The sequence below is a fragment of the Xenopus tropicalis genome, chromosome 10, assembly GCF_000004195.4.
Source record: "Xenopus tropicalis strain Nigerian chromosome 10, UCB_Xtro_10.0, whole genome shotgun sequence".
NCBI lineage: Eukaryota > Metazoa > Chordata > Amphibia > Anura > Pipidae > Xenopus > Xenopus tropicalis.
Genome location: NC_030686.2, coordinates 24,860,941 through 24,886,172, shown reverse-complemented (window position 1 = coordinate 24,886,172; position 25,232 = coordinate 24,860,941). Strand labels below are relative to the sequence as shown.

General features: G+C 37.1%; 1 protein-coding gene across 4 annotated transcripts in view; it reads right to left on the bottom strand.

Moving 5' to 3' along the window:
* stxbp4 (syntaxin binding protein 4) overlaps nucleotides 1-25,232 on the bottom strand; it is an 89,258-nt gene that overhangs the window by 42,703 nt on the left and 21,323 nt on the right. For all 4 annotated transcript variants that reach the window (XR_001925405.2, NM_001044504.1, XM_012952511.3 and 1 more), the window contains 5 exon segments: nucleotides 15,933-15,998; nucleotides 10,377-10,553; nucleotides 8,941-9,057; nucleotides 6,790-6,839; nucleotides 4,301-4,434 (listed from right to left, as the gene is read on the bottom strand). Coding sequence is in view for 3 of the 4 variants with exons in the window: in NM_001044504.1 (NP_001037969.1) it covers nucleotides 4,301-4,434; nucleotides 6,790-6,839; nucleotides 8,941-9,057; nucleotides 10,377-10,553; nucleotides 15,933-15,998 (544 nt within the window). In the remaining variant the exon portion in view is untranslated.

Below are 25,232 nucleotides of genomic sequence, written 5' to 3'. Positions count from 1 at the left end.
TGCTTGCATACAGCTGTAGATGCACAAAGGGGAGACTTCTTTCTAAAGATGTGTTTGGCTAATTAACTCACTGTCCTATTTAAATGAGGTTGTTTCTTTCTTGGAAAGAATTGCTGCTGCAGAGGATTTTCAGCCGAGTGCATCTGTAAGCCCTAATCAGCCTACCCAGCTGTGTGAGCAGTAATTCAAAATATAATGTGATACCATGTCCTTGGGGAGCACTAAGGAACCGGCCTTTTTGCAACCTAGTTTTCATTATACAAATAAAAAGAATGGTTAAAAAAAAAAAAAAAAATTATATATATATATATATATATATATATATATATAGCAAGAACAAACGGAGCACGCCCTATTGAAATACAAATGCCCAGGGTGCTGGCTAAAAAATATAAAGCAAGAAAAGAGAGCTGCACTCACCAGGACTTGGCAAAAATATAATAAGTTTATTTAAGCAAAGAGATCCAACGTTTCCAGCACTAACTGTGCTCTTCCTCAGGGAAAAAACCTGAGGAAGAGCACAGTTAGTGCTCGAAACGTTGGATCTCTTTGCTTAAATAAACTTATTATATTTTTGCCAAGTCCTGGTGAGTGCAGCTCTTTTTTCTTGCTTTATATATATATATATATATATATATATATATATACACAGTGGTGTGAAAAACTATTTGCCCCCATCCTGATTTCTTATTCTTTTGCATGTTTGTCACACTTAAATGTTTCTGCTCATCAAAAACCGTTAACTATTAGTCAAAGATAACATAATTGAACACAAAATGCAGTTTTTAAATGAAGGTTTATGTTATTAAGGGAGAAAAAAAACTCCAAATCTACATGGCCCTGTGTGAAAAAGTGATTGCCCCCCTTGTTAAAAAATAACTTAACTGTGGTTTATCAATTTCAATTTTCAATTTCAATATCAATTTCTGTAGTCACCCCCAGGCCTGATTACTGCCACACCTGTTTCAATCAAGAAATCACTTAAATAGGAGCTACCTGACACAGAGAAGTAGACCAAAAGCACCTCAAAAGCTAGACATCATGCCAAGATCCAAAGAAATTCAGGAACAAATGAGAACAAAAGTAATTGAGATCTATCAGTCTGGTAAAGGTTATAAAGCCATTTCTAAAGCTTTGGGACTCCAGCAAACCACAGTGAGAGCCATTATCCACAAATGGCAAAAACATGGAACAGTGGTGAACCTTCCCAGGAGTGGCTGGCCGACCAAAATTACCCCAAGAGCGCAGAGACAACTCATCCGAGAGGCCACAAAAGACCCCAGGACAACATCTAAAGAACTGCAGGCCTCACTTGCCTCAATTAAGGTCAGTGTTCAGGACTCCACCATAAGAAAGAGACTGGGCAAAAACGTCCTGCATGGCAGATTTCCAAGGCGCAAACCACTTTTAAGCAAAAAGAACATTATGGCTCGTCTCAATTTTGCTAAAAAAACATCTCAATGATTGCCAAGACTTTTGAGAAAATACCTTGTGGACCGACGAGACAAAAGTTGAACTTTTTGAAAGGTGCATGTCCCGTTACATCTGGCGTAAAAGTAACACAGCATTTCAGAAAAAGAACATCATACCAACAGTAAAATATGGTGGTGGTAGTGTGATGGTCTGGGGTTGTTTTGCTGCTTCAGGACCTGGAAGGCTTGCTGTGATAGATGGAACCATGAATTCTACTGTCTACCAAAAAATCCTGAAGGAGAATGTCCGGCCATCTGTTCGTCAACTCAAGCTGAAGCGATCTTGGGTGCTGCAGCAGGACAATGACCCAAAACACACCAGCAAATCCACCTCTGAATGGCTGAAGAAAAACAAAATGAAGACTTTGGAGTGGCCTAGTCAAAGTCCTGACCTGAATCCTATTGAGATGTTGTGGCATGACCTTAAAAAGGCGGTTCATGCTAGAAAACCCTCAAATAAAGCTGAATTACAACAATTCTGCAAAGATGAGTGGGCCAAAATTCCTCCAGAGCGCTGTAAAAGACTCGTTGCAAGTTATCGCAAACGCTTGATTGCAGTTATTGCTGCTAAGGGTGGCCCAACCAGTTATTAGGTTCAGGGGGCAATTACTTTTTCACACAGGGCCATGTAGGTTTGGATTTTTTTTCTCCCTAAATAATAAAAACCCTCATTTAAAAACTGCATTTTGTGTTTACTTGTGTTATCTTTGACTAATAGTTAAATGTGTTTGATGATCAGAAACATTTTGTGTGACAAACATGCAAAAGAATAAGAAATCAGGAAGGGGGCAAATAGTTTTTCACACCACTGTATATATATAATTAGTTGCCTTTTTTTGCTGCACTATTAAATGAGTCAAAATAGAATTAGATGCCCACTATTATAGGAAATACCACAATGAGGTGTCTTCATTGGTACTTCATAAGTTCCATGTACCATGTTTAGGAACCACTGGAAACATAAGAGACACAGATACAGGCACAGGTGGGTCAGGGAGTTGTTACAGCACCGATGAGACGGGGTGTAGCACTGGTGGCCACAGTAAGACAGGGACAATCTTTGAACTGACTAAACCAATTTCCATCTTGGTGTAAGGAAGGAATATTCCCCCACCTCTGTGGCAAATTGGGAAGGCTTCTGATGATCAACTCTGAATCATATAGTACGTCATTGCTTCATTTTTCTGGAAATTCGGCTACCACGTTACTATATACGTCATATTCTGTGCAAAATTTACACCATACCGTAACAGACACCTTTTTCAGGTGCGGAGACTCTGTGCTACAATCTAGGCTCTGACGCACTGAAGCACTGAAGCACTAATTTTCCTTTACATGGGAGCTGTAGGTCTACAAGAGCTATAATGGAAAAAGCTGCCTGTGTTTTGAAATCGCATCACAATACATATAAACGTATTGAAGAATTAAACTAATTGTTTTTAATTAAGCACCGAACATTTTTTAAAGCTCTAAGGCTTACTCCATGTTTTCATACTCCCTTTCTGGTTATTTGCAGACTTTAAATCTAAATGAGGACCTAGCTACATAAAAACAATAAATGAATATTGAATTTTTTCAATGTATTTTTTTTTTCACAACATCTCTGCCACTCACAGTGACCTTACTGACTCCCTCTGTGTCGCTAATCACATCATGGCAAGGAAATAGGTCACTTCCTGGTTTGAATAACGTTTCCAGCTGCTTCGTCAGTGTCGAAAATGTATATTTCCTCTAGGGGAAATCAACCAGTATATTGTTTAGGTTGCCTCTTTTAATGAAAAAAAAAAAAAATATATGGTTTAATTTCTAGCAAGTCGCATAATGGGGTAGTTTACCTTTAAATTAACTTTTACTATGACATGGACTTTGAAATTCTGAGAATTTGCAATTTGTTTTCAGTTTTTTTTTTAATAATTTAGCATTTTGTTCGGCAGCTCTCTAGTTTGGAATTTCAGCACCTATCTGGTTGCTAGATTCTTGTTTACTTTCGCAACCAGGCAGTCGGTTGAATGAGCTGAAATATGAATAGGACAGCACCTGAATAGAAAGATAAAGAATAAAGCCAAACAATATAAATAAAATTGTAAGCCCACAGAGCAATAGCCTTTTGGCCTGCAGGTTCAGTGACCATATTTGAACACAGCCTTGACTTTCCTTGTACTGCTAGTATACCTGTTGTAGAATAGATTAAAAGGGAACCTGGAAATGAAAAATATATAGGGCTAGTATTATGGTAATTTAAGCAGTATATTCTATGGTGGGCAAAGTCAGATATTAAAATTATCCTACAGTATTAACAACTCCTACAAGTTACATATATTGACTTTGAAAGTATGGCCTATAATTTAAATTCTTAAAGAATTTCCTCTACAGTGCTCCCTTAATAAACTCCTGCCTAAAATGCCAGCTTACAAACAGGGAGGTTTTATGACCAGACTGCCATTTTAACTGAACTGAAGCATTTGTCAAGACATACCTAGAGGTGAGTAAGGGTGACATATACATCATATTTTGTAATATAAGCAAATATACTGTAAAATAAGCAAGAGTGGACACATAGAGGCTGCCAAACTTTTTCTTATTTAAGAAAGCCTGCGGGGAAAAAATATCAACTAAAAAGGTCCCTGAACCCACACGTAAGTTAATTTTGCCATTCAAGCACTGCATAAACACAAAATCAATAAAACAAGGATTAAAAGCACCAGATTATTATATGATGTTCTATCCTATACTTCTGTGAATTGCCTTGTGGTGAAAAGCAGCGGAACATGCAGAATATGTTATGACAAAGAAAAAAATGTACAAAAAAAAGATGTACAAAAACTTACACTGAGTATCCACCATGGAACGCACAGATCTGGCAAGATCCCTGGCTTCTGCTGCCATAGCAGCTATAATGTCATGTCGGCTTGGTTTTAGTCGTGTCATTAGAGTCTTGGATGAGAATGGAGAACCCTTTTCACTGTAGGAATAACAATAAATACATAATGACAAAGTAATCCGAAGTGAAATGAAGTGCTAGAACCCAGATTTAAGCAGAAAGAATTGTTTGTGCCCACAATGGCAGGTAAAAGCTCTGAGGGAAACTGCTGGTTCTGTCTCTTAAAAAAACTGTAGCAGAAGTCAGCCCTGCAAGGTTCTTCAAAGATCTGTTAATCAGCTGGCATCGGCTGCATTTTTTCAAGCTCACAACCACCAGGGCAAAGAACAGGAAATGGTGCGTATCTGAGCATATCCATACTTTTTAGCAGCTTAGTCTCCCTTCTCTGGACCCTTTCTAATTTAATAATATCCAGTTTGAGCACTGGAGACCTGTTAAGTGGAGGAATAACCACCTCCTGTGAAACTATGCCCCTTTTAATACAGCTCAAAACCCTGTTTGCCCTTGCAGCTGCTGCCTGGCATTGCTTGCTACAGCCAAGTTTATTATCTACAAGGATTCCAACAAGGCCTTCTCCATTATGGATTTGCCTAGTGCAGTCCCATTAAAGGTATAAGTGGCTTTCATGTTTTTACAATCCAGGTGCATGAACTTAAATTTATCGACATTAAATCTCATCTAGCCACTCAGACTGCCAGTTTGTCAAGGTCCTGCTGCAAGGAAGGCGTATTCTCAATGGAACATGGCTGCAGAGTTTCATCTGCAAACACTCATACAGTACTTATAATACACTCCCCAGTAATTAACAAATTAAATAAAAGTGAACCCAATAAAGAACCCTGAGGGACCCCACTAAGAACCTTAGCCCAAGCAGAGAATGTACCATTAACAACCACCCTCTGTACCCGATCCTGTAGCCAGTTTCCTATATATATGTGCAAAAAACTTCAATAACATCAACAGACCTTAGTTTAGAACACTTTTGCAAAATCCAAATAGATCACATCAATTGTAACCCTCTGTCCAGCTTCTTACTAACCTCATCATAAAAAGCAATCAAACTTGTGTCTGACATGATCTGCCCTTCATAAAACCATTGTGATTACTGCTCATAATGCCATTCTCAAACATAATTTTGAATGTGATCCCTTAGGATACGTTGACCCAAAACATTTTTTTGCCTAGTAAAAGAAAACATAATTCTAAGCAACTTTGCAATAAACATTCACAGAAAATTTGTAATGTTTTTTAAGTTATTTGTATATATTATTGGTATTACCAGCAGTGTTTGTCTGTCCTTTTCTATTTTCTGCCCTGGTGGCTCAGATTGTTTACATAATTTAACACAAGCCTGCAGACTGACAGACCTGTCTTACTGGAGGAGACTGGCTTTGTTGACATATTCTTTAACAAAAGCCAAACTTACTGGCCTATAATTGGCAGGACCGTAATCCCTTTTTAAATATAGGAATGACATCAGCTTTCCTCCAATCCATAGGTACCATTATAGGCCTAGTTAAAACTGAACAAAGTTCCCTCATTACCAAAGGGTGTATTCCATCTAGCCCTGGTGCCTTGTTAACATTAATTTTGAGTAACCCTTTATGTACCATGTTCTTTATAAACCACTGACCAGACTGAGCTGAGCCAAAAGTGCAGCTGTTTGATGGGTCTTGAAACACTGGGTCCTCTATTGTATATAATGAAGAAAATAACTTGGCACATTTGTCATTTCTGTATATGTTATAACCATATTGTTACCATAATTTAAAGGAGCCATAATCTCAATCTGCATCTTTTGACTATTAATATAATTGAACTTTTTAGGGTGACTCTTACTGCAATGGCTCCTCATATTCTATCTTTGTGTTCCTGATTGCTGTTATAGTGTTTATATTCATTAAATGTAGCTTTTCTCCTCTCTCGTACTGTAGTTTTGAAATGCTTTTCCCCATTAACTTCCTTACTTCAGAATTAAGCCACATAGGGTAGTTGTTAACGCTTCTACATTTACTTTTTTAAAAATAAATTGAGAACATTAATGATTTAATGTTATAAAGGAGAAGGAAAGGTCGATCTGGAGAGATATTGCAATCATTGGGCAATTCAGTAACAGTCACCCTTATGCACTGCACTGAATAGGCAGAACCAACATTCTTAATTGGTAAATATAATAACCATTAGAGAAAGATAGAATTTGGAGAAAGATAGAATCGGTCTGAACACAGATAGTTTATCTTTCTCCATATTTTGCTAAGTTGAACAACAGGTCTTAGCATCCAACTGTGACTTGTGTTTCTGCATTAAAGGGTAGGAGATTTCCCACCCATTGTCTAGTCTGTCTTGATCTGAAGCTCCAATTGTTTCCATTCCCTGCTGTCATCTTAGAGAATAAACTATACAAATATGTTTTAGACAGCATTTTCAAGATCTTACCTCGGGTTTAACATATTGGCAGAATCATCAGAGATAATGTCACAGACATTCTGTATGGGGAAAAAGAGAAATCATTAAAAATCTACATTCATAAAGGTCTAATTTTCCATCATTTTCCATCACTAATTATGGTATTGATGCTGCAGAGTGATACACAGCCTTACTACCAATGGGGTGTTCAGCTCAGTTCTAACTAGGCCCCTAGCTGCTTTTCTCCTACAGCCCAAAAATAAACTGTATCCTAATTGGGTTCTTAAGAAATCCACCCTATCTGGTGTCCATTTCATGTGCATGTGGTAAGAATTGTACATGCAGAACAAAAATATTAACCTTTCTGCAAAATATGTGGAACATATTGCCGCTGTATGCATTATCGGAAATAGCAGTATTTTTTCTTTGAGGAGATACAGGTCTATGCATAGTGATAACAATTATGCTTTGTTGTGCAGTGGAAATTTTCATGTTCATAATAACTCCACTATGTAGTTTTACGCATATTGCCTTGTACAGCCTCTACTATTAACAGAAATACAGTGTCTGGTACTAGGAAAAAGTGGTATTTTGTGGTAATTCCTCCCTTATACATCTACCCAGTCAAAACAGGTTCATTTTACATAGTAGCCATACAGGTATGGTGTCCCTTATCCAGAAAACTCCAAATTATGGGAAAACCATCTTCCATAGAGTCTTTGATAAGGTACCGTATATACTTGAGTATAAGCAGAGTTTTTCAGCACGAAAAATGTGCTTAAAAACTCATGCTCGGCTTATACTCGAGTGTATCTAGGCTGCCTGGCATTCGGCGCGCATATAATCGAGTATAAGCAGAGTTTTTCAGCACGAAAAATGTGCTTAAAAAACTCATGCTCGGCTTATACTCGAGTGTATCTAGGCTGCCCGGCATTCGGGGTGTGCGCGCCGAATGCCAGGCAGCCTAGATACCTAGATACACCGTAGACAGCGTCTACGGCTGCGCCTGTGTGTGGAACACTGTGTGTGGCGGGCTGTGTCGTATCTGCTTCCATATGAAGTTAAATCAGTTAAAGAGGTAACTGATTAAGAGAAATTCTATGTATGATGTTGGTCCACTACAAGGCTGTATGCAGAAATATAGATGGGTGCAGATGGGTTACAATCTGTTGGGAGAAGTGTTTAGCACTAGTTGCCACTGAAACACATAACACATTAACACTAACTAGAACAGCCAGCCATTCTGAGAATCCTAGTAAGGTTTTGGATGTACAACAAATATGTTGTAAAACACTGAGATCTGACCTAATGCCTTTCATTCTATAAATGTAAATTACAGGGTAAAGACCTGCTACTTGAATAAGTTATGTTCATTTCAGATTCTTTGTCTTTTATATTTATATGTATTACATCTAGCATAGATGTATAACCCTAGGCTTATACTTGAGTCAATAAGTTTTTCTAGTTTTCTTAGGTAAAATTAGGTACCTCGGCTTTTATTCGGATCGGCTATACTCGAATATATACGGTATATTCGAGTATAGCCGAATATATACTAATATATATATAAAAATGCTAATTTTTAAAAAATATTTTTCTTTTTCTCTGTAATAATAGAACAGTACCTTGCATACCATATTTCTCATGTCTTTATCTACCATGAGCTAAAGTTCTTTATTTGCTGCATATCATTTATATTTGTGGCGGTCATATTTGTATCTTTGTTTTTATCATATCTAATCAGATGCACTTTAATAGTTTAGCCATTTCTGTGCTGGTGGGTTATATTCAACATGAACCACAAGGTGCCCAATCCTGTCTGAATGCAATGCAAGCTGAAAACACAGAATCTATAATGCTGAAACTGTGGTACATCTATACCAGCCTGCAGATCCTCTAAATTATTTTCATCTTCACGTTTTTATCTACTGCTCAAATCTTACCCTAACAGGCCTTTAGGCTGCACTGCTTCCCCCACCACCTATAGAGTACACAAATTGATTGTCTATCTGCCAGAGAATCAAATTTTTTATTTTTGTAAGGGCTCCTAAAATGTAGAGATGTGGGGGAAAACTTCTTATAAGTGATAATATATTTTACTGCCTGAACAAAAAAAAAATGCTAAATGTACATTGTACATGGTTTTGCATATACAAATATCATAATAGGAGCATTTCTCACCTCTGCAAACTGCTGCAACTTCTCAGTTGTCACTTCAAAAGCCTTTCTGGCCATCTCTGATTTGCGCAGCTGGCAACAGAGGACAGAAGCTCTTCTTTTTAAATCCTGAACATTATCCTGCACATTAGGAGAAATTACAACACAGCATGCATTTAATAATGTCTAATATGTCTTAGTGCTCTCTGCAATACAGCACTGAGGCCAAGTGATAAACACGTTTATAAAAAATGTACTGTTTCTTTTCTATAGAAAAATAATTGTTTCTTGCGCAATAAAGAGGAAGCTCTAAGGGACTTCCTACTCTGTGAAAAAAAAGTGAAAAAGTTGGCTTTTTGGATAAATGTTATTATGCCCCAGCTCCTCCGAGCTGCTTTGCCACACGCCCTTTTGTTATGTCAGAGATGGGCAGATCAAGAGCTGGTATAAGTACTGACAGGTAAGGTCTGTGTTGGGGAGGACAGGTTAGGGTTGGACGTAGGTCGACTTCACATCACTACTAGTCGGCTTACCAGTCAATGCTGGGTACAGGCCTTCCTAGCTATCTGACCAATGACACTGTGCCAGTTGAGCGGAGATTGATGAATTCTCATTGGAGAACAAATAATTTTGCAAAAACATATAAAAATTCCTGGGCAACACTGGGCACATCAGCTGATGTACACTTACAGAAAAATGCACTTATGGTATAGGTGTAAATGCAAAACATGCAGACAGGGCCGGAACTAGGGGTAGGCAGAAGAGGCAGCTGCCTAGGGTACAACGATTGGGGGGCACCAGGCAGGTGCCAATGCACAGGGGGGTGGGGGGTGACGGGCAAGGTAGCCGACCAGGTTGCCTAGGGCGCCCGGTCGGCTTGGCCCGCCCCTGCATGCAGAGAATGAATGCACTTTGTGTACAATAAGGAAAATAATATATGAAGTAATATGGCAGCAACTAAGATTTTTTTTTTGACCACACAAAATGCCATGTCCTCACAAGTTACTGCCTACCCAAGTAAATCAATAAAGTTCTTAAAAATAGAATTGGCTCTCCAATTAAAGGGTGTTTTTTTTCTCAAAAACATTAAAAATGAAATGACACACAGACATGAGTCTGTAGTAGCTAGAAAATAACTGTGCAGAAAGCAATGTGAGCAAATGGTTTGTGTGGTATCGATAAGCCAGAAAGAAATAGCAGTTTTATAACACATTATGAAAGTGAAAACCCAGACCTCCTTTCTTAGTGCATGTGCCAATTACTGGTGAAAGCTTCTACATGTTATCAGGGAAAAAAGGGTCATAATATTCACATTGTCCCCTTCACCGCACAACACCGTGCACACTGAATAATACAAGACAAACAGTGACCTAGTTTAGCAGAGCAGATAGAATGAGAGTGAAAACAGGACACATGACAACTGCAAGGAAACCATAGTAACAGGGTAGCGACTGGCTTACTTTAGTTTGGCCAGAGCATTTCAAGAGCTGTGCTTTTAGTTCTGCAACTTCAGCCTCCAAAAGACGAATTACTTCTTCATAGTCTGTCTCCATGCCGCTTGCTTGACTCTGTGCCACCTCTGCCAGGTGAATTCTGTTCCTCAGTGCCCTGGCCTCTTCGATGGCACCTTTGGCCTCCTAAAATATTTCAACAAGACTACTGTGAAAATTGGTCAGTGTGTGGCACTAGATTGAAATTCTTACAAATCATTTTAAAAATGTTAAAATGCATATGTAGACACAGCCATTTCTATATTTATATATATATATATATATATATATATATATATATATATATATATATATATATATATATATATATATATATATATATATATATATATATATATATATATATATCTTAAGTCGCGCAAAGTTTCCTCCTGCAAGCTTTCCACTGGCAACTTCTACTGGTGGAAAGCTATTTCGGAATGGTTAGTCACCCCTGATCTATCACAGGCAACTGAACCACTCCATGGGTCCTTAGCCTTAAGAATGAAATGTACAAGTGTTTAGAACCACAATATAATAAAAAACTTATCTTGGGAATAAAGAAGATAAAAGACATGAAGAAAGCGTTTAAAAAGTACAACTACAGGGTACAAACTTATCTTAGGACCTACAAATATCATGTGTTGTAAAGTGGCAATCAGGAAGGCAAAAATAGATAATGAGAAAGCGATTGTTTCATGGATAAAAAAGTAATTTTTTTAAAAAAGAATATTTAAAATAAAATTTACAAGAGTGAGAGAACATAAGTCACATAACCATGTAACGGCACAAGGCCTAAGGGTTTTTACACAGGTCATGGAACTCAGAGGTACCTTCTAATATTCTTGTATTTTACAACATAAGGTGCATTATTTATTATAATAGTTATCATATAACTGTATTACCTATTTCTTATTATAATAAGTTTCAATGAGTCATATGTCAAATTACATCCCTAAGTACCAATTACAACCAGTGATATCACTAAGCACTGTTTAGAAGGACATCATTTACAGGATAATCATGACTTGTATATTACAGGTATAAGTCCTGTTATATAGGATGCTTGGGACCTGGGGTTGTCTGGATAAGGGATAGTTCCATAATTTGGATGGCAATACCTTAAGTCTACTAAAATAAAATAAATAAATCATGTGAACATTAATAAAACCAAATAGTATTGTTTTGTCTCAAACAAGGATTCATTATATCGTACTTGGGATCAAGTACAAGGTGCAGGTATGGGACCAGTTATCCAGAATGCCCGGGACCTGGAGATTTCCAGATAAGGGGTCTTTCCATAATTTGGATGTCCTACCATAAGTCTGCTAGAAAAATCCCCCCAATAGGATTGTTTTGGCTCCAATAAGGATTAATTATATCTTAGTTGGGATCAAGTAAAAAGGTACTGTTTTATTATTACAGAGAAAAATGAAATCATTTTTAAACATCTAAAATTATTCTATGGGAGTCTATGGGAGATGGCCTTTCCATAATTTGGAACTTTCTGGATAACTAAACATTCGGTTCAGTATCGGGCCAGGATTCAGCCTTTTTTGGCAGGATTCGGATTACTTTTTGTCATGTTAACACGGAAGTGACATTTGCTAATTAGGAATTGGATTCGGTTCGGTATTCGTCCAAATCCCTTACGGTGGATTTGGGTGTTTGGCCGAACCCCAAAAAACTGGATTTGGTGCATCCCTACTTTAAAGAAATTCCTGAGCTGACCCCTGTTCTTCACAACCTGCCCTGTCCAACACAGAATGTAACAAGCTGCAACTAAAAAGTAGCATTCCCAAAGACCGGTACACAGTAAGTACTCCATTACATTATTATTATTTTTTTCATTAAGTTTCCACAGGAGTGTTCATGCTGACCGGACCACCGTATCCTTTTTTTTTCCCCTTCTAACACATATAATGAGTTTTAAAATGTTTTTCTTTTATTAGAACAACTGAAATATAAGATATTGAATAGCCTGGTTAACAAGATAGATTTTCTTCTTAGTAGGTGCTGCAAAAGACTGTCTGCCTGCAAATGAACACACTCACTCAAAAGGTGTTGGAAGAATATTGATGAAAGAAACTTTCTATTTGTCCAATACAAAACATGTTTACAGACTTCAATGTCAGTATTAGGTAATGTAGAAGAGTCTGAAAACAAAGCACACATTCCCCAGACAATGCTGCTCCTTTTGCCTTCAAAAAGTGGTTTTATGATAAAAATATCTAAGGGGGTATGTTGAATATATTAAATGTGCATTGTCAACTGCATTTGCATCTTCTATTTGTACAGACTGATGACACTAAAAAAATGCAAGTGATTTTTAGGACCAATCTCTACAAAGCACTTGAGTTTAACGGTTTTTAGTGATTACCCACTAATTAACAATCAAAGTTCCAAGAAGAAGAAAAAGAAAATCAATGACACTGCATGCAATATATTTGCTACAGATAACTGAACTAATTACACCTTGTGAACTAGAAAGGGAAATTTAAGAACAAACTTTATGTTGGTTTAAAAAACGTGAAGTCACTGAATGAAATCTGATTGGCTGTTCTTGGCGCCACCCAGTTTTTCTAACCTTGGACTACAGTTATATAGTAAAAACCACTGTGCAAAGTTTCGGTACCCTGTTTTTTTAGTAGTGTTTGAATGGCAGCAATTTAAATTTCCCCACTGAAAGTGAGTGAGTGACATCTGATTGGTGGTTGGTGGCTCCGCCCACTTCCTAACCTGGAACTGCAGTTACCCAGTGACTAATTCTGCAAAGTTTGGGGACCCTAGGATTAATTAATAGTTAAAGAACGGTAGCAGTTTGAATTTAAACCAATAAAAGTCAATAGGTGAATTGTGATGGTTGGTGGGTGGGTGTGCCCCCTTTCTCTAACCTTGAGTCGAAGTCACCCAGTGACAAACTGCAAAGTTTGGGCACCCTGGCATAAATAGTGGAGAATGAAAGCATTTTAAATCACCTAGTAGTTAGGCAGGTTATATATAGGCATTATGAACTTGATTATTGAACTTGATGGACATATGTCTTTTTTTTCAACCCAACTTAATATGTTAAATTTAAAAAAAATTAAATTAAAATTCGATTGGTTGACAAACCACTGAATGGCCCAACAATCTACAAGTGCATACTGAGCTTCATGGGGCAGAATGACAGGAAGGGCTGCAGGTTTATGAAATTCAAGGGAAGGAATTTGTGATTTTAAAGTCTCATTTAAAGTTATCAGTTCTCTGTTGTCTAGAGTCTTAAAGTAAAAAATATGTCATTTAATTAATAAACATTTACAGTGTACAGACATGCTACATTATCCTTCACCATTAGGGCACTGACACATGGGGAGATTTGTAGTGTAAAAAATTCACTATCGCTGGCTACAAATCTACCGAAAAATGCCTTGCCCAATGTTAGTCTAAGGTATTTTCGGAGAGACTTGCAGCCAGCGGTAAAGGTGGCTACAAATCTTTCAGTGCATCATTGCCCTTATCTTAATGGAGAACGCAAGTCAAAATTTAAAAAGTACTATTGTTTAGTAAACAATTGTTGTTACTATTGTTTAGTAAAAAATCCACACTTTTGGCTCACCTAATCAAATATTTACTCAGTCACACTTACTTCACATTTTCTAGAACAGGCAGCCATCTCTAAAAAGGTATTCTCCCTTCCTTTCCCTCCTTGCTTTCTACTGTGTATGTGTTTCATTCCCACCCCCCCTCCCCTCTGCCAGATCCACTTCTGATTGGCTGGTGGGCATGTGTAGCTCAGAACAGGAGACAGGATCAAGTTACACACATGCTCAGAGAATAGGAAGGCTGCCGCTGGCACCTACAGGAAGGGGAGAGAGATTTCAGTGATGTCACTGTAGGCTTCACACTGCTGTAGGCTGCCAGCACCATATCTCAGAGAAGCAAGCAGGGATCTGGGAATTTAGATATGCAGTAAGTACTTAAAAAGAATGCCTTTAGACTTTACTTTTAATTTATATTAACCTTTAAAGAAAACAGGGCCTCCTAATTAAATCATCAATAATTAAATCAGTTCAATCAATAATTAAATCAAGTCAATAAGTTCCAGTTTTCTGGAAAATTAGGTACCTCGGGTTTTATTCGGATCGGCTTATACTCGAGTATAACTTTTTTTTGGCAAAAAAAAAAAAAAATGGCAGGTTTGATCTATCAAGTACCATTAAGTCCTGTGGAGGGTTAGAATATTAAAAGAATAGAATAGTCTTTGACACAGTTTTATATTTCACCCAGTTTTAAGTGAAACAAACACATTGTTTTCCAAGAATGAGCACAATGCTCCTTAAATGCCTGCTGGAGCAAATCTTGTGGATGCATGGAAACAAACGTCCGTTGAAACTTTTTTTTCAAGTTTTAATGATATGTTAGGCTTAAAAAAATTTGTGATTTTCGAATGTAAATTTGAAATTTTCGTATGACCAGTAACAGCATTATCGTGGCATTTTATAAATACAACAATGATCGAGTTTAGTTCAAGTTTATACAACTTTGAAGGCCAGAAAAAAACAAAATTTTAGAAAGCAGCCCTTTAATGTATAGAATAAATATGGCCTAAATTTTAAAACATTAATCATATTTCCATACCAGATATCAGAAACTGTCTCTTGTACCTTTTCCAAGATATGAAATACACAGTGGGATTAATTTACTACAATGGACAAATATGGCCCAATGCAAATACCAATAGTAGCCATTCAACATTCAGTCTGCTGCAATCAGAATACAAAAACAAAATGATGACTTGTTGTTACTGAATTATATCACAGAGACAAATATTTGACCCTGTATCTTGCATCGCTGCAACTGGTAGCCAGATGACGAGGAGTTAAAACCACAGATCTGGCTTGCCAGCCGTCAAGCTAACTAATATATTGTGACCAGTTCTAATACTATTAATGCATTAAAGGGGTAGTTTAACCTAAAAGTAACTTGTAAAACAATGTATACATTAATATTCTAAGACATCCTGTAACTGCCCCTGTTTTCTTTTGGCATTTGAAATATCTACATATTTTTGTTCTGTTTCTTGGTTGCAGGGACCAATGACCCAGGTAACTAGATATTATTTTCAGCTGCAGGCTGGAAACAAGCAGAAGAAGGAAGGCTTCTAGTTAGAAAACTAAAAAAAAAAAAAAGCTAAAAAGTTCTTTTAAAGTAGGATATTCATTTTAACATGTCACCTAAAACATATTTGTAAGAATATTTTGGCACTCAGCCCTTTACATTTTGCACTGCTTTGATGCCAACTTTAAGCTAAAGAATGAGAATGAAGATTGCTATAAAACCATCTGCTTCTAAAGTCCTTTCCCTTGCAAACATAGGAGCTTTATGCGGATTATGATTTGTAAATTTGATACCAGTCTCCCTTGGCACTGTGATCAAGATCACCTAGTCAGCTCAATGCTTTGACCTATATTCATATATATTAAACATGAGTTATTTCAAAAATGGACATCTGTCCAGACACACAGCTTGACGTGTAGAGCTTACTTGTTTTACATTTTCAAGTTCTTCAGATAACTGACTTCTGTTTTTCTCTGATTTCTGTAGCCTTTCCTGTAAAAAGAAGATACAGCCAGCTCAGTCAGGTTTACAACTGATAAATCTAAAATTCAGAGGGGGTTTATGTTCCTAGAAACAAAATTATTTACATTTAAACCTTAATTTTGCAGATTTACCCACCCCCCCCACCCCCGGATGGATTCTGTCAACATTTCTTATGACATACTACTATGTCACAAAGTCTATATGAACCCTGTGCTGTCTTTGTTCTGTAGTTCAGACTATCTTTTGCTCAGAACCCACATACATGTCTAATAAACCGTACCTAATTACCTTAAATTACCCATTTTACAATTTTTTTTTTGTGGCATCACCAATATATAATGCATAATTGCATTTTTCCTGATTTTACACCATTTTGTTCTGATCCTCTGAAAAACAAAAAATGAGGGTTCTACAGCATTCTTAAAGTAAACAGGACTGTTGATGTGCAAGGACAACAAAGCAACTTTTTTTGACTGCCCTAGTCCAGATCCAAACTCTTATTTACTGTTTTTCACATTCCTGAGCCATACCGGAGGAAGGCATTTTGATTGAAAACAAAATATTAAGCATCTATGACAGCTCCGTGCTTATATAATCTGAAAGTTCCTTTTTATATGACTTGAGTCATGGCTCACTGGAGAGAGTACATAATACCCATGCCACAAAACCAAAAGATTTTAATGTTAGTCCATTGGTAATTATCTAGATATAGCAATGAGCGAATTGTCCCGTTTTGCCGAAAAATTAGCAAAAGCATCGAAAAATGCACGAAACGCAACTTTTTTTTTTGTCGCACATGCCTTTTTTGCAGGTGTTTTCGTGAAAACATGGAAATTCACCCCAAATCCATATCTGCCGAAACATTCCGCTCATCACCACTGATCTAGACTGTGCATAGTCACTCAAAAATACAAGAGTCAATATTTTTGAGCAACAAATGAACTCATATGGCCGCCTGACTGCCACTGCAATGACAATTCAAAGCGGTTTGTCATCTGCATGTTGACAGAAAAAGCTTGGGCAACAAAAGGCCTTGAATCTCTTTAATCTTAAACCATTGCCTTTCCAGGAATTTTCATTGATTGCCATTTAATGGATATAGAATTTCATATAAAGACATAACTAGGAAACAGCATAACATGACACAATGTCTTGTGCATGCAGAAAAGAGAAAGAAATATTGCTTGACATTTAACAAATGCTAAAGTATTAAAAACAGACTTGTTTAGGTAGGAAACAAATAATAATCCAAATTGAATTGTGACATGACATGACTAAACTTAAAGTACTTGTATAACCAACTGCAAGATGAGGTTCCTATTAGTACGCAGCCTTAGGTCTGGAACATCCTTTATTACGGTGACGCTTTTATAAACTTTATTTGGTCTCATCATTTTCAGTTACTGAGGTAAAATGTAAGATCTTCCTGACCTTCCAACAAACTGACACTTTCTGCTCTCAATGTCATTTTTTTCAAATAATATGAAAAGCTTGAAGAAGGACCTGATTTGTTATTTATGAGTCACTGTCTGATAAAAGGTCTGTGAATCTAAACATACAATGATCTACACATTTTATTTCTCATAGATTAACAGAATCTTCTTAGGACATAAAAGGACACATACAACTTACACAATATTACAAATGTTATGCAGCTCATAGTGAAGTACTCTTACAGCATTGAAAAAAAATGACCAAAAGAGACACAGGCTTTTCTTGCGGCACAAGAGCAGAAATTAACATAAAACTGAAATATAACAAAATGGGAAAAGATTATTTTGAGTTGGTAACTATCAAGTTGTACATTTGATATCTTTGTTTTGTGTTCCTTGGCACCACTAACTTACCTTTCCCTTTCATTTCTGAAATACAGGATCACCCCTGCCCCATTTCACACCCTAACTAAGCTTAAAGAAGAAGGAAAGGTAAAAACTAAGTAAGCTTTATCAAAAAGGGCTATGTAAATACAATTAGCACTTAGAGTCCTCTATCAAAAGAAACACAGGATTGTCTCCTTTTTTGTAAAAATTATTCAAAGGTCCACCAATTGTTTTTCTCCTGCCCTATGCGCAGTCATTTTATCTTTATAAAGTACCTCGGGGCTGCCTGCTGTGGCATCCCAATACAAGAGGCTGCCCTTGGCAGCATCACTACCGCTATGCATTTCACCACCATTACTACTACCTACTCAGTATGCGCAGGACTTCTCATAAACAGCTCTGCAATGCTTAAATGGATTCTATCATGATTTTTATTTCTAAATTACACTGTTTGTATAACAAATAATTCCCTCTAACATTTAACATTTTATTATTAAACCAAATGTATTTTTAGCGGTAATATTGTGTAGGCGCCATCTCAGTGCATTGTGCCTGAGTCTGAGCTTTCAGAAGGAGCCAGCACTACACATTAGAGCTGCTTTCAGGTAACCTATTGTTACTAGCTAGCCCCATGTGAGATTTCAAAATTAAGTATAAAAAAATCCATTTGTGTTTTTGAAAAATGGATTTCAATGCAGGATTCTGATGTGTTTTGAAAAAAAAAAAAAAATACTAAAGAGGGTAAAGCTTCACTTAAAATAAAGATGTTACATTGAAGCCATTGTTAATATTTTAATGATAATTTGGGCACTAGAGACACTGTTCCAACAGAAGATATAAATACAGCTATACAAACTATTATCTGGATTGCTTGGGACCTGGGGTTTTTCAGATAAGCTATCTTTTAGTAATTTGGTTTACAATACCTTAAGTCTGCCAAAAGTCATTAAGACATTAAATAAATAGGATTTATAGGATACTTTCGCCTCCAATATGGATTCATGCCACTAGTTACCACTAATTACAAGGTTCTGAAATCATTTTAAAAATATGAATTATTTGCCTAAACAGCACTCTATGGGAGATGGTCTTTCTGTAATTTTTTGATTTCTGGGTAATACCTGTGATATTAATTTTCACCTGACTAGAACATACGGCATGAAAACATGAAATAAAAATAGTAACCCAAACATGCATATAAAGAGGAAGCAAAAGGAACTAAAATTACCCCTTGGTTCTCCAACTACTTTCATTACAACCTTAAATAATCAGTTATAATTACCAAACCTGTTACGCCTGTAGCAATGCCTCTCATTTGTATTGGGTTTATCCCACATAATTGAGTAAATCCCCTATTACCTATTGCTCTTTAATACACTAGATAACAGATAATTATGCCCCACCACTATTACCTTTTCTAGAGGCTTTCCTTGCTGCTATGGAAACAGATTTTCTTTATCCAGTTGAACATGGATGTGCTTTTCTTTTTGCTGTTTATATGTTTTTTTGCACTAAAAAAATGGAAGAGGATAAAACCTCTGCCCCAAAATGTTAAATCCATTACAAAGTTTTTTCAGTAACTAACTCGATTGGCACACACAGTAGGTTAAAGTCACACTGTGTCATAAATTATATTGTTTTAGATTGTAAAGAAGGGGAACCTGGTGGCCAGCTTTCAAGCAGCATTAGTTTTTAGTATAGCCCCCAGCTGTCTCATTGGTAGACCAGTTGTGTCCTATACCGGGCTCTGAGACACAACGAGGGGGGTATATATAGAAAGAAGGTAAAGCGGGGGGGGGTTCAGAATTCTTATATCAAGTCTCAGTAAGAAGCACATAATAAGTTAGTTAGGTTCAAGTTAGTTTATAAAAGATACATGGAATAATTGTCACATAATTATCACTATTCATGATATGAAGAAAGTATTCACCACAATTTTTTGTGTGTGCCATAGTCTGCCTGCCCTATGCTGCCTGTGGGAGGTGAACCTGGCAGGGGTTTGTTGTGGGAGTTTGTTAGCATTTGGAAATAGTCATTATATGGTCCCTAAAGCCGGCCATACACGCACCAATATTATCGCACAAAACCTTGTTTCATACGATATTCGGGTACGTATGGCAGTGCGTGTAAGGGGTACTTAACATATCAGGGTGATGTGGAAAGCTTTGTTATAAAATGTTTACTCTAGCTACATTAGCAGTATATATTCTATAAGCAGGACATCACAGTACATGTCAGGTGGGCTCAACCAACTATGTATATACAGTGCAAATATTAGCCTTCCCTTATAGTCAGAACATTGTACTGCTCTTAGAGAGAGTACAGAATACTGAGACAGTGTTGTATTTTTGCAGCCAACTTGTTCGCTTCTTAGCTGGAAGGCTTGTAAAGTTTGAATCTGCAATTAGGTATCCTAATTAAAACCTAGTCATGTTGCTAGCTGTAAGTGCTGTCCTCACAAATTCACAATTTTCCCCCAGAGGCTTTCGGGACATTGCACACCATTCTCTGCCTTGAAGTGGCTAATTAATGTCAGTCATGCAAAACATAAATTCTCATACTTATTTGGCAGAGAAAAAAAAAAAAAAAGACGATTTTCCACCATTAAAGAAAATGCAAGTGGATTATGTGGGTGAGGATACAAAAGTGTTTGTCCAACAATAGAAATAGCTATCCTTACACAACCAGACAAAATAAAATACATATAAACATTATACAGGAATAGGATCGGTTATCTGGAAATCTGTTATCCAGAAAGTTCCGAATTACGGAAAGGCCTTCTCCCACAGACTGCATTAAAAAAAAATGATTCTAATTTTTAGAAATTATTTCCTTTTTCTCTGTAATAATAAAACAGTACCTTATACTTGATCCAAACTAACATATAATTAATATTTATTGGGTGCAAACAGTCCTACTGGGTTTATTTAATGTTTAAATAATTTTTTAGTAGAATTCTTAATGAATCAGATAAATGTGAGGGTAGGACTGCCAGGCCAGGGATGACTTTGAAGTAGTGGCCAAGCTTGAAGTATATTGCAATATATGGACAAACAATCCCTGTTTTGCTTAAAGGGGAGGGCATTTCTTGGCAGCTTAATGTACAGAATGTCTGAATGTCCTGTATATATTGATAATGGTTTAGTGCAGAGGACCTCTTGTTGTTTATAGTGTAGATGGTAGATGTTATTATACTGTAGATGGTGAGCAGTATTTTTAGGGGAGAGCAGTGGCTTTCTCCTTTCTAAACTGCCATACCCACCATTGCTGTGGAGTGTTTTTCTGATGGTGGAGTCATGAACATCAACATTTGTCAATTTGAGACAGGCCTTCGCTTGCTTAGAAGTCACCCTGGGTTCCTTTGAAACTTTTCAGACTATTAGATGCTTTGCAGTTTGAGTTATCTTTGATTGTTGACCACGTCTAGGTAGGGTAACAACGGTCTTACATTAACTCTTTAGCGATACTTTATGGCCATCAACAACTCTTTTTATGAGGTTCTCAGACAACACCTTTGTTCGAGCTAGGATACACATCCACAAATGAGTTTTGTGTGATCAGGCTTTACTGGATCCTTATTCTATAAATAAAACAGGGTCTCTCACTCACTGTCACCCCCACTGAAAACATCAGACTCTGATTTCACCTTCAAATTATATGATAATCCTATGCATATATGTTATTGGATCATTTTTTTCAATACACATGACCAAATATACAGTAATGATGATTAATTTTGATGATTAATTTGTTTTATTTAACTACATTTTCTTAATCTACTTTTAGAAAAATCAGATGTTTTAGGTCACATTTGTATAAAAATATAGACAATTTTAAAGGGTTCACAAACTTTCAAGCACCACTGTATATATGAACGCTTTCATTAAGTGCCTGCACTCCAATGCTCAAGAAATAAAAAACAAGGTACATGGTCAAAAAGTGATATATAACTCTAAAATATAATTAGGACCAGCACACAAATATGGTTATATCTTGTATAACATTTTCTATTCCTTTGTACAAAGGAAAGCAGACGTTTTAGTCCTTGTTAGGGCCTTTATTGAGCCTTGATAAAGTTCCTAATGAGAGCACTGCATCAGTGGACATATTCCTTGTGTCTAAGAAATGAGAAACATGCGTTGCTCACATGCCAAAAACTGGAAATATCAAACAGACTTCAGCGCAATTGCAGAACAATCGGGGGAGGAGCCCAGGGATGTGGGCAGGACTGTGAGCATCACTGGGACTGGAGTGCTTTGACTAGGGGTAGGCAGAAATTAGTTATGTGCCTAGGGCCTCTCCATCAATGCAACCTAGGCACATGTCTCTTCTGCCTACCCCTATTTCCGGCCCTGCACAAACTAGAGGTGAGGAAGCCAGCCCAAGAGCTGCTCAAGAGGGCAAATTACCTCTAGTGGCAGGGTGCAGGCCTTCCCAGTGGTAATGGTGTCCCAACATCAATTTTATATGTGATACGATGGGCGGGGTGAGTTTAAAACAGGGCTGTGGAGTCGGTAGATAAATTTTCCGACTCCGACTCCTCAGTTTCTGATACTTCCGACTCCTCTGTTTTTAATATGCTAATGTATTTTATCCATCCAGGAAGGGGCAGGGGGGAAGGGGCACTTAAAACACAACTGAACTGATAATAAACTGATAGACAATTTTATCTATACCCCTAATGATTTCCCTAGAATCCCATAGTCATGTTTAAAGTTTAAGCTAACATTACAGCTGAATTACAGCAGTTATAATTTCCCTTCACGTATACAAGTATTTCTAGTCCTGCAATTTTTTTTTACTTAATTAGTTATCAGTGAGAGTTAGGCTAGGTTCACAGTGGTCATTGTGTTCCCTGTAACAGAGGAACACAACGCAGTGGAGCTGCCGCACCTTAATTGTGCGTTACGTCCCATTTAGTGAAGCATACAGTCAATGAAAAGCTTCATGGTCACTCAACGTGTTCGTTTATGCACTGCGTGCATTGGGCTTTATTCTTATAGCAGAGAAGTAATTAATTATGACTGTTTGTGAATTGGGACATTTAAAGTTGCTTTATTTATTTTTTTTTTATTCCCATTTAAATTTAGTAGGAGTCGGAGTCGGTTCATTTTCTGCCGACTCCAACTCCAGGTACCCAAAATTTCCTCCGACTCCTCGACTTCTCTCGAAGGACTTGACGTAAAGGTCAGGTTGTGGTCAGGTTGGCACTAGGCAGGTTAGGGTTACCATGGGCCTACAATTAGTCAACACCAACATTCATTACAATCCCCATTTTTTGCATTTTTCAGGGGACAAGTAAAAATGTGTTTAAGAAATTTATGTTGAAAGTACATATGCGGACAGGAGTCAGTTATTTATAAACCAAGACCACTCAAAATCAGATTCACAAGTTGCTAAAACAAGCGATTTGAGAGGGCTACAGAATGTACAGTCTGGAATTAACAGAAGGCCTTAAAGGAGAATGCAAGTCAAAATGTAAAAAGCATACTGCCCAATAGTCCTCCTATTGTTTAGTAAAAACGCCACACTTTTGGCTCACCTAATCAAATATTTACTCAATCACACTTACTTCACATTTTCTAGAACAGGAAGCCATCTCTAAAAAGGTATTCTCCCTTCCTTTCCCTCCTTGCTTCATACTGCACATGTGTTTCATTCCCTCCCCCCCTCCCTTCTGCCAGATCTGCTTCTGATTGGCTGGTGGACATGTGTAGTTCAGAACAGGAGACAGGATCAAGTTACACACATGCTCAGAGAATAGGAAGGCTGCCGCTGGCAGCCTACAGGAAGGGGAGAGAGATTTCAGTGATGTCACTGGAGTCTTCACACTGCTATAGGCTGCCAGCACCACATCTCAGAGAAGCAAGCAGGAATCTGGGAATTTAGATATGCAGTAAGTACTTAAAAGGAATGCCTTTAGACTTACTTTTAATTTATATTAACCTTTCATTGTCCTTTAAGCGCAAGATATGCATCTACTTTTTTAAATAGACAGTAATTTCCCTCAAAACTGCGTGGGCAACAATACATTATATTTTAATTAGTTTTAAGAGTTTTTCATTTTTGGGTGTTACCGTTCCTTTAATATGGAACTGGCAGTACTGCAAAAGTTCTAAGCACATCCAGTCAGATATACAGATTTAGATTACAAGCTCTAAAAGGCGGAACCCTCCTTCCTGGTGTGTCACTGGTGTGCTACTTATTTTTTGCTACTGGGTATATTTGTACTATTAATGTATTGTGAAGATTTACAGTGCCATGTATGCATCTGTATAGTATATAGACAAATTTATCTCCACTGGAAGCAAGTACAGTGAAACCTCTATTTTACACAGTTTTTCTGTGGTTCAGCCTGTTTATAACGCACAGTATATTTCTATGATTTTACATTTTAATGAATTCTACTGTAAATGATTTATTTTATGTTGCAGTGCATATCTTGTAGTTTTTGATTTAAAAAAAAACCAAAAACAAAAAAACATCCCAGGCCAAAACACAAATGCAAAGGCTGTGGACAAAATAACAAATAAATAAAAGATTATTATTTTTGAAGAAACTAAATCACAATTAAATAGGTGGCTACACTGATGACAGATTGGTTGACTGCTAATTTGCAGTGTGTTAGCTATAAAACAGGTCTCACAATCAGTACTTCAATGTGTGAGTTGCAAAGCACTGTGAGATAACTATCACAGTTCCCTGAAAAAGGGTATGGAACACATACAATAAAGAAAGAAATTCATCATCTGTGTCTAAACAACTCAATCATCACTTTCAAAAGGCATCATAGCAACACTGAGATGGTACATCCTACGTAAGTTTCATACATGTGTATATTTTTCATGGTTTTTTCTTTACTGTTGTCAGATGTGCCTAACTGGATTGCTGACTCTATTCTACAGTGCCACGTATTGGTGAGTGGTGATATGACCTGTTTTATACAAGTCTGACAAAAAATTTTGCTTCACTAAATTCAGAGGGTGATAGTGCCATAATTGCTCTGCTGCTACCATTCATTTGGCTTGCAGTTAAATGCTGGCATTAGGCTGTATACCCAGGAGTGGCTGGAAAATGTCTGACCAGGCTGCCAGTGTGTTAAAAACTGGTATCTTGTATTAATTTATAGATGGAAACAGTACAAGCACAGTAAAATGACTATATATTTGACCTTATCACTAAGGGTAATAACACACAATGCTATTTTTTATCCATGTTTTGTTGAGGCAATACCCTTCTAAAACACTCAAATCTAGTAATCACTAAAAAATGTATATGAAGGCGTGATTTGAGTGTTTTACCAGAGACGATTCTCTGTGTTGTCTATGGCAGGGTATTTTATGGAGTTTTGTAGCTGCGAACAAATGCAGGTGACAAATAGAACATTATGTCATTGCCCTGATAGGAGAAGGTATAATCACTT